General features: G+C 43.2%; 1 protein-coding gene across 2 annotated transcripts in view; it reads left to right on the top strand.

Annotated features, from left to right (window-relative positions):
* The window catches only part of LOC114697426 (ubiquitin-conjugating enzyme E2 E2), a 310,413-nt gene that overhangs the window by 249,237 nt on the left and 45,424 nt on the right, over positions 1–15,752 (top strand). For both annotated transcript variants that reach the window (XM_028875686.2, XM_028875685.2), the window contains exon 5: positions 14,678–14,825. In XM_028875686.2, coding sequence (XP_028731519.1) covers positions 14,678–14,825 — 148 coding nt within the window. The remainder of the gene's footprint in view (positions 1–14,677; positions 14,826–15,752) is intronic.

The raw sequence follows: 15,752 nt of genomic DNA, 5'->3' as shown, positions 1-15,752 counted from the left end.
ACTAGAACCAAAACCCGTGGTCTAGTCATGTCCACTCACTCCTAAGGTGAGACATCCTAAAATACCCACATCAAATTAATAGTTAAATACAAAGTAAATGTTACTTAGTAAATATATTCAGACATCTTACAAAGAATACCATTTATTCACTCAATAAGCATACACACACACACACACACACACACACACACACACACACACACACACACACGTACCCTACTACATATGTGTTTAGTGCTTGGTACCATGGATATTCTAAAGCAGTGGTTCTCAACCTGTGAGTCACAACCCCTATAGAGGTCAAACAACTCTTTCTTAGGGATCACATATCAGATATCCTGCATATCAGATATTTACATTACGATTCATAACAGTAGTAAAATTACAGTTATGGTTGGGGGGGTGAGTTCACCACAACATGAGGGTCAACTTTCACAGATCTGTCTACAAGACGTGGGATTTGAGGGCTTGAAGGAATGGGGCGGACTGCAATCTAATGCTGCAGACAACCTGACTTCAGTTTCAGTGCACTTTTGTACACAAAGAAAGCATGATCTACAAAAAAAAAAGCAAAAAAAAAAAAAAAAAAAGCCGGGCGGTGGTGGCGCACGCCTTTAATCCCAGCACTCGGGAGGCAGAGCCAGGCGGATCTCTGTGAGTTCGAGGCCAGCCTGGGCTACCAAGTGAGTTCCAGGAAAGGCGCAAAGCTACACAGAGAAACCCTGTCTCGAAAAACCAAAAAAAAAAAAAAAAAAAAAAAAAAGAAAGCATGATCCAAGGAAGGTTGTTTGAATTCACAAAAACATGGTCAGAAAAACATGTAAATAAACGTCAGTAAGCACATACTAAATATTAACAGAGCAGCCCTTTCCCAGAACTTTCTCAGGACAGACCAATTTAAACACAATGCCTGGCACATACTATAGATTATATCTGGGAAAGCATGAAAACAAAGCAGGAGGCCATATCCATGTTCAGGGCACACTGAAGATTGGGTTCTGTAGCTGTGTTCCAACATCCGACAAGAATAAACATGTCTTATAAATTGAATGCAAATATTTGTTGCAGGAGGCATGAAATCACATCCAAGAACAATCCATGGAACAAAATGCACTTGCGGTAAAGACCTTCTGCCTTGTTTCCTGGAGCCTCTCGCACAGTTCCCCACGGCATTGTTCACCACGTGCCATTCCTTTAACCGTGTTCCGACACATGAGGAACTGTATTAAAGGACTGCACATTAGGAAGGTTGAGAACAACTGTTCTAAAGAAGTTTACATGCCCTTCTCTCAAATAGCATTCAGTCTATATAGGAGGAAAAAGATGAGCACACCCAGAAGTGTGAGAGTAATGTAAGAGAGGTTCAGAAGATATCGAGCACTGTGATCTGTGCCCCCTTGAAAAGGCACACACTTGTTTCACCTCGTATCCTAAACACAGTAATCTCTTGCGGGTGGGAACGTTGAATTCAGTGAGTTACCACATCTAGAGCAGTGTGTATTGAGAGGTCGGTTGAAGTTTAAATCGAAGGCTCAGTATATGAGATGCTGAGGTGTATCTGCGCGTGAGAGTTCCCCATGAAAAGAGACCCAGAGAGAACAGCACCCAGGCACAGAGGTGGCTCTGCATGGGCATCAGGCCAACACAATGAAGAAAACTTCCTTGGCTGGTTGAAGACAGGGTTGTAGTCAACCCAAGAGTTGAGAGAGAGTGGAAATTAAGACCAGAGTATTGAAATGGTAAACTCTGATACTGTAACAGACATTTACAGTGCTGGTGAGACTCAGTGTTACCCCAAGACAGTCAAAGGGCAGGAGTCAGACGGGCTTCCTGCTCAGCCTTGGTCCTGAGATTTGACATTGGTCTCTCCCTTTGGAAGACCAACTATCCAGCTTTTTTGATTATCACCTTTAACCTCTGAACTTGGCATAATCAGTAATTGTGTAATTTATGCCCCAAAATCACCTTTATAATTTTTGTAACATAAATAGTTTCAGGGGAAAAATGAATTGTTCAAGTCCATTGTGTAGAATAGATTTGGAAAAGCCTTAGAGTGGATGAGTCTGTTCACTGTATGTGGATTTTGGGGTTGTTTGTTTGTTTGTTTGTTTGTTTGTTTGTTTCTAGACAGGGTTTCTCTGTGAAGCCCTGGTTGTCCTGGAACTCACTCTGTAGACCAGACTGGCCTCGAACTCAGAGACTACTCCCTGCTTGGCTTTTCTTAAATAAAAAGTTGAAAACAGGAAGCATCTCCTGCTTTCAGCACACAGACTTGGAACCCTGCTGGTAGACAAGCAGCAGAGACAGGGAAGGCCGGGAAGGACTGGAGCTAGTACATGAGGGGTGCTAGAGGGAAGACCAGGAAAGAGAAGCTAAGCGTTTCATGACTCAGAACCACTGTTGTGGAGACTGGAAATAGAGACTATTTGCTCCTATCAGATACAGACACTGGGAATTAGATTAATGCAGACGTATTAACAACATCCGTCCTCAACTATAAAAATAAGAGAAAGACATATAAAATTATACTTCATTCACATTAGTATATGAACAAAATACATGAGTTAAACTTTAAAAGAAGTAGCCAGGATGATGGTTCTTTTTAATGATGTATTTTTGTTTTATGTGTATGAATGCTTCCCTGCTTGTATGTATGTGTGCCACATATGTGTCTGGTGCCCACAGAAGCCAGAAGAAGATGTCCCAGATTCCCTGGAATTGGAGTTATAGATGGTTGTGAGCCACTGTATGGATGCCAGGAGCTGAACTTGGGTCCTCTCAAGAGCAGCCAGTGTTCTTTGCACTGAGGCATCTCTAGCCCCGGATTAATTAATATTTTTATGAGTGTACTGCTTACATCATCCACTCCGAAGAAACTGCAGTTCATTTGCACACATGGAGAGGTGAAAGGCAGTTGAAAGTTGCCTTACCAAAATGCCACTTCCACTACTTCATGACAGAATTTCTAGGACCAAAGCTAGAAGGCAGTTTTCTTCTTTTCCTCAAGAGGCAAAAATACTAGAAAGTGTGTGTGTGTGTGTGTGTGTGTGTGTGTGTGTGTGTGTGTGTGTGTGTGTGACAGAGTGCTTGCACTCTTTGCTTGTAAAATAATTTACAACATATTTTTAAATTTTTATTTATTATTGGTGTGTGTGATGAGTGAGTGAAGGTGTACATTCATGGCAGGGATGTCAGAGGACAACTTTGCAGCGTCAGTTCTCTCCTTGGACCTTGACATAGGTTACAGGGACTGAACTTAGGTCAGCAGGCTTTACAGCGAGCGCCTTTCCCTCCTGAGCCATCTCACTGGCCCACGAAAGCACCTTAGAGCAGCAGCAGAGCCTTGGTCTTCTGAGATTACGTCAGCAAGACTGCACTGTAATTGTGGACAGAACCTACAAGGCAGAGAAGTAAGGGAGCATCCCACTCTAGTCCTCCTCGGATAACAACTCTATCACAAAAAAGACTTACACCAGCTGAATCCCTAACCAAAACTATCTTCATGAGAAAGAAGCAAATGTATGATTACAGCAACCAGCATGTGTGAAAATGGTGTTCCTGCTTCAAACTAAAGGTGTAAAGTGAAATGTGTGAGGCTGGCGTGTAGCTCAGTGGCACATGGCTGCTTAGCATGAAGCCCTGGCCCAATCCCCAGCCAGGCAATAACAATAAAAACAGAAATAATAAACTATTGGGGGATTTATTAAGGCAATTCCACTTAGTTAAAAAGGCGGTTTATTTTGGGGTAACTTAACAACAAGTAAAGGGATTGGTTACAGGATCCAGGGGAGGTAGAATGCAGTCCAGCGGTGTTCTCTGGAGAATTCTGCTAGGTCTACCTCCAGCATCCAGGATCACCAGGAACTAAGAGAGCCGGCACATCCGGATCTCGTGTCTTAAGGGTTCCCGTCTTGGCCCCGCCTCAGGGGCAGGTCATAGGTAGGCGTGACAGTTACTGGAAACCTCACTGGGGGTAGTACTTACAGGTCAAAGCTGGAACTGCTACCAACTACAATAAACAGTAATGAAACTGTGATTACTTAAAATTTGGAGCTGAGCATGGTGGCACATGCCTTTAATTCCAGCACTCAGGAGGCTGAGGCAGGTGCATCTCTAAGTTTGAGGCCAGCCTGGTCTACAAAGTGAGGTCTAGGACAAACAGGGCTATGTAGAAAGACCCTGTTTAAATAAATAAATATTCATTTGCCAATATTAGGTGTATTCTTGTATTCTCTGTTCTTAACCTTTCATGAGATGACTTTTTTTTTTTAAATGGGTCACTGAGGTTTTTATTTTGCACATAGAACCATTGGGAGTCTTGCCTGTGGCCACCCAGGTTATCATACTAGAGGTCAGGGACTCCAAACACTAGCTGGGAAGTGAGGTGACAGGAAAAATAATTTGGGCTAATCACGTGATTACAGAACTGGGATTTCCAGTAGAGCTCTCGGGAGTCAGGCATGGCTTCCATCTTCTAGGGAAGAAGTGGTGGGCATGTTGGGGAGTAACTCAGAGGCCCAGCAATCAGTGGTTGGCCTTTAGCCTCCTCTGTGACATCAGGGACATGGTCTAAGCAGCCAGTAGTGACTCAGGGTCCCAGGAGTTGCCAGCCCATGGTTTATTTGGCCAGAGGATTTCTGAAGGACCTGCTGGCAAACTTAGCCTTCATGCCGAGCTCCTCCTCAGTTTTGAGAATCTGATGGTACTTGGCCTGATACTTGTACTGGCAAGGCATGTGCACCAGTCTTGATGTGTCCAATGCTTGATGTGCTCACCACCAGGTCAGCAATGAAGGAACGTCATGATGCCCCAACCATTGACTGGGACAGCTTGCAAGCCTTCAGAGACTGAGTCAGAGAGCCAATCTTGCTCACTTTGAGCAGGGGCAGTAGCAGGACTTCTCACCCACAGCCTTGGCAGTCTGCTTAGGGTTGGTCGCCATGAGATCATCCTCAACCATTTGGATGCCTGTAATAGCTGTGGACTTCTGCCGGGCTTCCCAGTCATCCTGGTCAAAGGGGCCTTCAATGGACACCACTGCATACTTCCATGTGATAACTTATACAGGTCAGCCAGACAGGCCAGCGAGATGGACCTGTTGGCTGGCTTCATCAGGAATCTTGAAGTCCAAGTCACATTTGCTGTCTCTGAAGACTCCACATCCTTGTTGATACAACGGGGTGTAGCTGGTTTTGCGATCTTCAACAGCCCCAGAGCTCCTTTGTTCCCAGGATGTTTCAGTTAGGGTTATAGACGAATTTCTAAACAGTCTTATTAAATAAGAAACACGGAGCCAAATACAGAGTTGCAAGCCATAGAGATCAGAGCAATAGCCTCCAACTAACCTTAGCTCACTATGTCGCCATAGCTTTCTGTATAACCTGCGCCTTTATTGCCTTCCTGTTCTGCCTTCTCATTGGCTCTAAGCCCAGCCACATGACTTCCTCGTCACTGCCTGTCTATACAGACCTCCAGGTCTCTATGGTTGGTACTGGGATTAAAGGCATGTATCACCACGCTTAGCTGTGTCCTTGAACACACAGAGACTCTGCCTGCCGTGTGATCAGATTAAGGGCGTCTGCTACCACCTCCTGACTTCTGCTTATAGCTGACTATGACTTCTGATCTCCAGACAAACTTTATTTATTAGCATACAAATAAAATACCACATTTCAGCACAAATAAAATATCCACCACATAGGGTGACACCCACCTTCATCATGCCACCCACATGGGTGACATCTTTCCCATATTTCTTGATGGCATTCTTAAGGTTGTGATAAACATCTGCTCCAGTGCTCATGGTTTCCTGGAAGCTGAATATACCTATTCGGGATCATGAACATTTTCATGGCCAACTTGTTGCCAGCTTGAGAACCACTGTTGAGCATTTTGAAAGCAAGAACTGACAGGATAACTTTGGAGCTGCCAGCTAGGTCATCAGTGAACCCCCTTTCCATGGCATCATCTTTGCAGACAGCCGGGGACACCCCCAGGATGGCAGTGCACCAAGTTTAGGTTGATTTTCAGTCCCATCCATTTTGATCATCAGTCTGTCACTCTTCACAGCATTTGTCTTCTCGATGACCAGAGCAGGTGCAATGCTCTAGTGGTATGCTCACCCGCCTTTGAGACACCCTGTCAGATGTGTTATGTCGTATCATTGTCCCAGAGTCCCGGGGAGGCACCAATGGACATGGCAGCTGGGAAGAGACTTTTCCAGGTGCAGAGATTAACCTCAACAGTGAGATTCCCCGGAGAATCAAAGGTCTCTCTCCAGTGCATCTGGACATGGGGAATTTCTGAGTGCTGATCACCATGCAGGAAAGGAGCAGGGGCTGCAGATGCTGGGGAGAGCATTGAGGAGAGGGGTGTCAGCACCGTGAGTTCCTGAGTTGCTCTATCATAAGATGATTTTCATTGTTAAAGGGAAATACAATTACTTCTAGTCAGACCAGAACTGCTCTGTCATATGCCTATAAAGTAATGATACAGCTTTTAAGCACAGGCTTGGGAAAAGAATCTTGCTAATTTAGTCTTAGAACATCCAAGAAAGTGAGGCCATCTGTCGGTGCCGTTGTGAGACCATTAACATGTCTAGCCTTATTGCAACCTTAGGACTTATTAGTGTGATAGTGAACATTCTCTCTGTATTGTTCTGATATACTTATTATTTATTACAAACAAGAGGTTGATTTCTTTGTTCTTTAACCCATATGTCAGTAAATAATGCTAACCCAAGAGAGAGAGAGAAGAAAATAACAAACATTGACCATCCAAGCCTCTGAAAAATTGTATTTTTCTAATACTGTCAGAATAAGAGCACAGGACTCTCCTGGGAAGAGAAGCTTGTTGTACTTTATTTAAAGTACATACAATGTAGTGATGTGTGGCATTCCTGTGGGATCTGTAAGTCCTACATCTTCCAACTCATAGAATGTCGGAGACTCTTAACCAGTGCTTTAATTAATGTTTAAGGTGCCTGTATTCTCTACTAACTAAAATGTTAACCACAAATTTGCCCTAACTTAAATCAAAAGTTGAGGAACAAAACATAGTTTCCTTTAAGAACTTACTGGAGCTGTCAATTGATGCCTCTAACCATCACCCCTCAAAAAAGGCACCATCAGCCTGAGTGCTGTTCTTAATGGGTTGTTGTCATTTCTAATTAGAGTATTTATGGCCTCTTTGCAAATATAAATATTTTATATTTTTCTAGTTAATTTATTTATCAAACAAAAACATGTTGGCATTCTAGTCTTCCCTGGAGGCAATAAAAATCAGTATCGTATATAAACTGTTTATATGAATTCTTACATAAAGTTATTCTCTGGTAAATAAACATCGCTGCTTGCCTGTCTACAAAAATTCACTTCCAAGATCCTTATTTAGCCAGCACACAGCTCTGGGCTTTGTAAAGTGAAGCCGACGTCGTGTGTAAAAGCCTCATACCGTGCAATTGTTTGCTTTCAGAGGTAATATTTGTTGTTACGCTGCAGCAGCCGGTTTCCTACAATACAAAGATGAATGTTACAAATTACAGGGAACGGGGGAAAGCAGCCTGGTGTGTGTTTAAGATAGGACTTAAGATTTCTCTTAGGGGTACAAGACTCAGCAGGGTGACACGCTAGGAAATGGAGTGTGTGTTTTTCCAACTCTCAGCCATCACAGTTTGCCTCATCCCACCACCTCCTCCTCACTCCTCCTTTTCTCCTTTAAAAAAAAAAAAAACATTTGCTTTATGTGTGTGCAAGAGATGGGGGCATGCATACAGCCTTGGGGAAATGTAACCTATTTTTAGGACAGTAGTCTTATAGAAAATACTGGGAAACAGAAAAAGTTAAATTCAAAGGCAGGCTGTAGGATTCCTAGGATGTTAATGAAGCAAGATAACCCAGAAGGTGGAGATAAAGATGAGAGAAATAACTTCAGACAAGAGGAGACTATGAGAGGAAGAGACTTTAGCTTCAAAGAAATGTAGGTGTGGGCACGTAAACGGGAAACAGCTGCTGTTCAGCCACCTTGACAAGAATCACCTAGAGTCACCTAGGAAAAGTCTAATGATGCCTCAGCTAGAGCACGTTGGCCTGTGGCCATGTACGGGGGTTGTCTTGACTGATTACCATGGGAAGACCCAGTCAGTTGTGGGTGGCATCCTTCTGTAGTCAGAGGTCCTGAACTCTCTATGAGTGAAGAAAACTAGCTGAGAGCAAGCTAGCAAAGATGTGTATATGCTCTTGACTGTGGTACAATGTCTCACACTAAAGTTGTTCCACTCGTGGTTCATTGCGAGGGGGCACAGAGAGGTGTGTGGGAAGCAGTTGGGTTCCTGGTGTAATCTCGGAGCCAGCTGACCCGTGCTGTGGAGTGTGGGAGTAGAGAAGCGTATCCTCTGCACATGGAGCCTTGACCTGAGTCCTGTGCTTGTCTGGCTCACTGTGGTCTGGGCCTCTCTCTTCCTCTCATCGTCTCAGCCCAGCAGCTGCCCAGAGATGAAGTGGCCATGTCCACAGTCAGATTTTCATTCAGTCCCAGAGCTCAGTTGTGAATTGTCAGTCCCCCCCCACACTGCCCCCCATTTCTCCCGTGCACACTTCTTTCTTCTCCTTCTCTTAGTTTCTTGGTTTGATCAGCTGGTAGTATACAAAAGTTTGCATGCTACTGGTCATTAAGATAATGTGGTGGTTTGGATGACAGTGGATGACAGGAGCCCCGGTAGGCTCCTATGTTTGAATTTGTCCCCAGTTGGTTGAACTGGGAAGGATTAGGAGGTATGGCCTTGTTGGAAGGTGTGCCACAGGGAACTAACTGGCTTGAAGGTTTCAAAAGACTCAGCCCATTTCAAGTTAGTTCTTTGTGCTTCCTGTGTGTGGTTTGAGAGGTGAGCTCTCAGCTGTTCTTCTGTCACGCCTTCACTCGGCTGTCACAGACTCAAACCCTCTAAACCGTAAGCCCAGCTACACACTTTTTAAAAATAAGTCGTCTTGGTCATGGTATTTTATTGCATCAATAGAAACTATTACAGACACCATTTTGAAAAGATGAGTTAGTGGCATCTACCACAAAGGAGCAGTTCCTTGAGAGGCTGGTTAAGGAGGAGGAACCGTCTATAATGGCCCTGCAGAGCCCCGGGCCTGGACTTTCACCAGTTCGCTTCCCTGAGCCAATTAAGCCCCACTGCTCACTCCTGCGCAGCCTTCTGCCCCATCTCACAGACACTGCTGAGCAGCGGATTCCTCAAGGCAGGTGTGTCAGGCATGATGCTTGACAGCCGCCAAGGCCTCAGCTAGCTTGGGGAAGCGAGAGTTTCTTCAGTGACCCAGTGTTTGGGTTTTCTTAACCAGTGTACCCCTTCATAGAGAAGCCCTCTAAGGTCACTGTTTCTGCTGTGGAGTCTAAGTTGTACTCTCACCCCACATTAATCACCAAATTAAAACCCTCAGGTTCACAGACGTTGAGCGTGCCCTTCCCTTCACAGACGTTGAGCGCCCTTCCCTTCTCTGGTAAAGCTGCCTACCTGGCTGCGCATGCTAGTGAGTGTTCAGTGTCAGCCAGCTTGCTGTGTGTGTTCTCCACAGACTCTTACAGGCTAGGCTGCTCTAAATACTGTCATTAAAACTGTCCCAGGATAGGACAGTTGTTAGGTAACAGTTCTCTGTAAGCCCAGAGGTACCAGCTCAGTGTAGGAATGCTAATCACGTGAGTGCCACCCTGCATGGTTTCTTATGGTCTCTTCACAGCCTCCTGCCTCATCAGAGCTCAGTCCAGAAGAGCTGTTGAGACACTGTATCATCAGCTTTCCTAGCTAAAGCTGAACTGTTGAGACTAGAATTCATGTAATTGCCTCATTCCCTTTTTACTGCCATGGTTTAAAATTGGGAGGTTAATATGTTTGTTTTCCTTCCTCTCTGTAACTTTACTCATTATTAGACTTGACTCAGTGATGAGCACTTAGTTGAATTGCTCCAAGCTTGTATTCCAGTTTCTTACTCTGTAAAATGAGAGTAATAATGAGATTTTGGTGACTGAAAAATTAAATTGAATAATAAATGCAAGTATCTTGGAACCATAAACATTTCACAGTTTTGACTGTTTTTCATTTGTACTGTTTTTGGTTACAGCTCTTCATGATGAACACACAACACTTTTAAACTTCATGCCGTAAATATAAGACAGTATCACTCTGCTCCTCACAGACACAGAAACGCTCAGTTCTTAAAGCTGTCTACCTCTCCCCCCCCCCCCAAAAAAAGTGCCTTTTGAGCTGGATGCAGGGCCTCACGCCTTTAATCCTAACATTCCAGAGGCAGAGCCATGTGGATTTCTATGAGTTCGAGGCCAGCCTGGTTTTCATGGCAAGTTCCAGGCCAGCCAGAGCTACAAAATGAGAGCCTGTCTCAAGCCCCTCCCCCACAAAATAGTGTTTTTGTATGTTATGTAAGCATTCACCAAGAGTGCAGGCATCAGGCCGATTCTGTAATTGCCATAAATTTGCCATATTGTTAGCACATTAGTCATTGTTTTATTTTAAATTATGCTAAAACATACTTTACTTTTATACTGCTGTGGGCTATATAAAAGATGAATCATCACTTCTAGCCAGTTTTTACAAATATTTTGTGTTATGCTTTATATGATTGGATTGTTAATCTCAGGATAAATAACTGCCACCCAATGTGTCTACAAACATAAAACTTAGTAATTTTTTCCTGAAAGGTGAAGGGATCCCATATGTTCCTTCCAATTTACATTAATCTGTAAATGTGCTGTGTCTTACGGAGTGGCCTGGGTGGTGTGAGACCTGTGAAAATGTAAACAAATAGAAAACAGGGCAACTCCTTCTATTTTGTTTCTGCCGTTGTTTTAACAGCAGATGATATATGTCAGTCATTTATTACATCTGGCATAGAGTCATTTTCTCAGATATTAGGTTTCCTAATGATTATTATGTATTTGACACTTTGCACTTAAAAAGCAAAAAGAAATCAGCTTGCCTATGAGTTATAGGTTTATTGGACATCTGCTTCGCTGTCTTCTGCACAGTATTAGTTATAAAATAAGCATCATTGTTGTAACACAGCCCGTGGACTGGTTGTCAGTTGTGCTCAGGAGTAACCGTTGCAGTGTCTGGTGTGGGGCCGCTGCTGCCGGTGGAAGGAGAGACGTTCTGTGTCCTTCGATGCGCAGTGTGCATATCTCTGCAAATTAATGCTGGGACTGTGTAAGCACTTCTTTGAGCACCTGCTTGGCCTGGGTACGGGGTCATTTCCACCCATGGTTTGTCACTTGGCAGTTACTTAACCTACACACAATTATGTTGTTAGGAAACTTATCCCAATCCACAAAAACTCATTTGTGGAAAACACTTATCCCAGATTTCCTAAGCTTCTTGGCTGGGCAGCAGTGGCACATGCCTTTAATCCCAGCACTCAGGAGGCAGAGCCAAGTGGATCTCTGTGAGTTCAAGGCCAGTCTGGTCTATAGAGCGAGATCCAGGACAGGCACCAAAAACTACATGGAGAAACCCTGTCTCAAAAAAAAAAAAGACCCAGGAATTAGGGGACTGCATAAATGTCTGTTTCTGCAGTGTATGATGCTTCTGAAAGATACAGCCATAATAGGAAGCTGGACAAGAATGCATGTGGTCTCTCAGTATTATTTCTTACAGCAGAGTTTACAAGCATCCCAGAACTAAAGTGTTGGGGGGCGGCAGAAGCACCAAGGCTGCGCTGCAGAGATCAGCCTCAGTATCTGTAACTTTGATACTTGCCTCACTGAGGTGTTTTGAGAACTAACTCAGAGTAATTAATTAATACTTGATAGGGTGTTTTCATGTCACACATGCATAAGCCACTCCATCTACAATGGATTGTAAAAAAAAAAATCAGTCTGTTCATTTAGCATTTGGGGATGAGCAGTCTGACTTCTCCAAGGACATTTTAATGGTGTTTTGTATTGATTAACTTCTGTTCATCTCTTCATTCTTTTATGTGCTTATTCCCTGTTCTAGTTTTCTAGGTCAGACACTTGGCTCATTTGTTAGTGAGTTTCTCACTTTGTAATATATGCATCTAAAATGTGTATATTTTATGGACATGTCTGTCTGACTGCTGTTGTGTCTAAAGACACAGATTTTTATAACGGCAGCCTGACCTCTGTGTCGTCATTTAGCTGAACCTTTTCAGATCCCACTCATAAGGACACAGCCGCAACCGCAAAGAAGCCTTCACAAGTCTAGGGACTGTGATAAGTTTATAAAACACAGACTGCTCTTTGGGTCATAAAGTTCTTGTGAGTGAAGGGATATGTCTAGCGCCGATTAGTAACTGTGTGCTTGATTTTTTTTTAAAGATGATGTAATTGAATTATTGCCAAGCTCTTGTTGTTCCCTGTATGACTTGATAGTTTTCTTTTCTGTATATAAACTACTGATTTGGAGAAGTAAAATTGCAGCAGATTCAAACCACTTCTGAGTGTGTTGTCTGTCTGTCAGTCGCCGAATCCTTGCCTTCCTGATTACCCAAGCCCTGATTCTCCTACGGTTGTGGTACTCCCGGTGGGCCAGTCCGTGGCACATTCTGATCTTGTATTATGGTTTTAGTATCTTTCTTTGAGAGACCATAGGTTTGCTCTCTGCCTCAGCATGTAGCCAGTGTTCGCAGGTGTTTCATTCATGATTGACAGGAATTGATATTCTGTAATTGTCAAATGTAGTGTTTATAATTGTTCAGTCCCTTGATTTTATTTGGGGTTTAAATTTTCAGGATTCTTCCCAATATTTGGTCTGGTTGACTTGACAGTTGTGTAGTGAGACACCCCTCCTTGTTCATAAGTACGTCATTTTCTCATTGATCTGCCAATTTTTACTGTATCATTTTTAGCTGTTTAGCTACAGCCAATTCAAAACTGTTTTCCTGATACATTCTGTCATAATGCAGGGTTCCCCGCTTGGCACACACTTACTCCAAAAGTCAGGAAGTCATGTCAGCTCTTCTCTGGTAGGTTTCTGTGTGATGAATCTGTTGATAGTGAGAATTCATGCTTCTCCACAGTCTAGGACCCAGGCTTTCACTGCCAGCTCCCTTGCTCTCTCCTCCAAGGCATCCACTTCCTGAAAGATGAGCCGCTGAGTGTCCTGTTTGAGGTACAGGCTCTGGTTTCAAACCCCTGGCCACATACAGGCCTAAGAGCTCACCTGCCTTCTCCGTGAAGATTGTCCAAGTGAAAGCTTTCATTTTACTAAGACAGCCTGCAGCCCTTCAGCCGCTTCCTTGTACACAACCCTGCCACAGCACACACACCACCTGCTTGTTCATGGCTGTAGGTTCGGGTTTTCAGTTGTGGCCTCCAGGAATTTTCCTAGCTGATTCAGCTGTGCGTTTTGAAGAAGGTTGGATCTGCTGTCTTCAAGGTTTCTGGATGTTTGAGATCTGTGTTAGGGAGAGAGATTGAGTGTAGTCTGACATGATTCTGTCATAGTCTAGTCTGGATCCTGATCCAGCCTGAGAATGGGCATATGGTGTTTAACAACCTTTGACACGTTGACTCTGCCCTGCTGGAATCATACAAATTACATCAAGTCCTGGTGTTTGAATCGATGCTGGATGCCTGGTTGAGTGGCAGACCCTACAGAGGCCTCTCTTGTCATGTGAGTTTTTACCTGGTTCTGAGCAATGATTAAATTCAGGGTATCAGATTGGTCCTTAGAACACCAAGATTTATTTATAAATTTGAGACCATTTATAAATTTGATGTCATAATAAGTAGCCTTTAAATCTTACTATTGCTTAGCCAAAACTGAGCTGGGCTCAGTTCAATATTAAGGGTTTTATTAAGATTTTTATTTTACTTTATATATATGTAAATGTTGTATATACATACATATATGTGTACCGTGTGTGTGTGTGTGTGTGTGTGTGTGTGTGTGTGTGTGTGTGTGTGTGTGTGCCTGGTGCCCTTGAAGACCGAAAGAGAGCATTGTGTCCCCAGAACCAGAGTTGCTAGCAGATGTAAGCCACCATACCAGTCAGTGCTGGGAACCAAACCCGAGGCCTCTACAAGAACAGAGGTGCTCTTAACCACTGAGTCCCATTCCTCTCTAGAATAGTTTTATGTCATAACTTTCCAAATTATATTTAAGACAAGTAAAATGGTGATCTTACTATCATAGGAAAAGACTGTACTAATAGTATACTCAAATGTAAAAATTAATAAGGAATAGGTTTGTAAATTATAATAAATATAGTTTTAACATAAAATTGTATAAAAGAGGCATGTGATATATTTACATACCCTCAATCATGTTTTCAAAGTATATTAAAGAACATTTATCTTCATTGTATTATTCTCGAGCTTTCTGGTTTTTGGATCTTCTAAATGTAAAAAGTAAAGCAACTAGAAACCACCAAAAGTTTTTTGAAACATTTCAGAAGTCAGAGCCCATTTCCTGCTAATAAACATCCTGTGGTCACATCAAGCGTAAACTCCTCAGCCATACCCAGAAGCAGTATTCTGATTCTGCTGGGAGTGTTGGTTTTCTGTTGTAAATTGTCTTTATTTTTAATCTATTGATTATTTTCATGTACCTAATTTAAAAACAAGAATGCTTTAAGCAGTGGCCTGGATTTTGTCTAATAACAGACATCTCCTCTTACAGTGGCTTTGTGTTTTCTCTCAGGTCACCTTCCGAACGAGAATCTATCACTGTAATATCAACAGCCAAGGGGTGATTTGTCTGGACATCCTCAAGGACAACTGGAGTCCAGCCCTGACCATCTCTAAAGTCCTCCTGTCCATCTGCTCACTCCTCACAGACTGCAACCCTGGTGAGTAGCCCTGGATCCTGGTACCAGATTGAGAAGGGCACGGTGCCCTTGAACCTGTTGCTACAGCTAGTGCTTCCTACCTGGCTGCTCATTACTGTTGATTTTAACTTTCCATACTGTATAGCTGTGTTCTTTTTTAATTGATCCTTTTCATTTACCTTTTTTAAACTTATTATTTACTGTGGGAGCCCACAGAGGTTTCCTAGTGAGATCTGAGCTTGCTTTACCCAGCAGGGCTGCATAAGAAGATGGATTGACCACGTGCGTGGTGTTTGGAAGGGTCTGCATTTGGATGTGCAGTATGCTTTGATCTAGCAAGGGGAGGGCCCTTGCCCCGCCCCTTGGCATTCCCATAAAAAGCCCTGTTGGAGACAGAAGGGGCCAGTGGATTTTGATCCAGGTCCTCTCAAAGTTATCCTGTGTTTCTGTCTGTCTCATCTCCTCTATCTTTCTACCTATTGATTCTTTATGCCTCTCTCCTCCTCATAGGAACCCTGTGAAAGGTGGGGGCAGGCCCCCCCTAATTTACCAAAAAAAATTTTAAACAAAATATAAAAATTAATGAAAAATCATTTTAAATGAGAAAAGTCTATTTTAAAATGCATTAAATTCTTCTACCAAATAACAATAAAAATTAAAATTGAATAGCTTAATCCTTAATTAGATGCCTACTAGACCTGTTAATTTGAGAGATGTGGGCTATTAAAATCTTATGACAGACAAGGCAGCACCACACAGATGTGACCTCCAACATGACAGCAGCCATGCGTCCTGATAAGCTGTTAGCAAAAAGCTGATGGGTCTGAATCAGGAAACAGGGCTCCCAGGAAGCTAATGTGGCTGTGGACACCCCATGGTGTCCCACGGCTGTGCTGTGCACTCAGGTTCTCAACTCTGTTTCTTCCTCTGAGTATGGCCATGTGCTTT

The sequence above is a fragment of the Peromyscus leucopus genome, chromosome 9, assembly GCF_004664715.2.
Source record: "Peromyscus leucopus breed LL Stock chromosome 9, UCI_PerLeu_2.1, whole genome shotgun sequence".
Classification (NCBI taxonomy): Eukaryota; Metazoa; Chordata; class Mammalia; order Rodentia; family Cricetidae; genus Peromyscus; species Peromyscus leucopus.
Note: the sequence above shows the minus strand (reverse complement) of the source record. Positions and strands in the feature narration are given on the sequence as shown.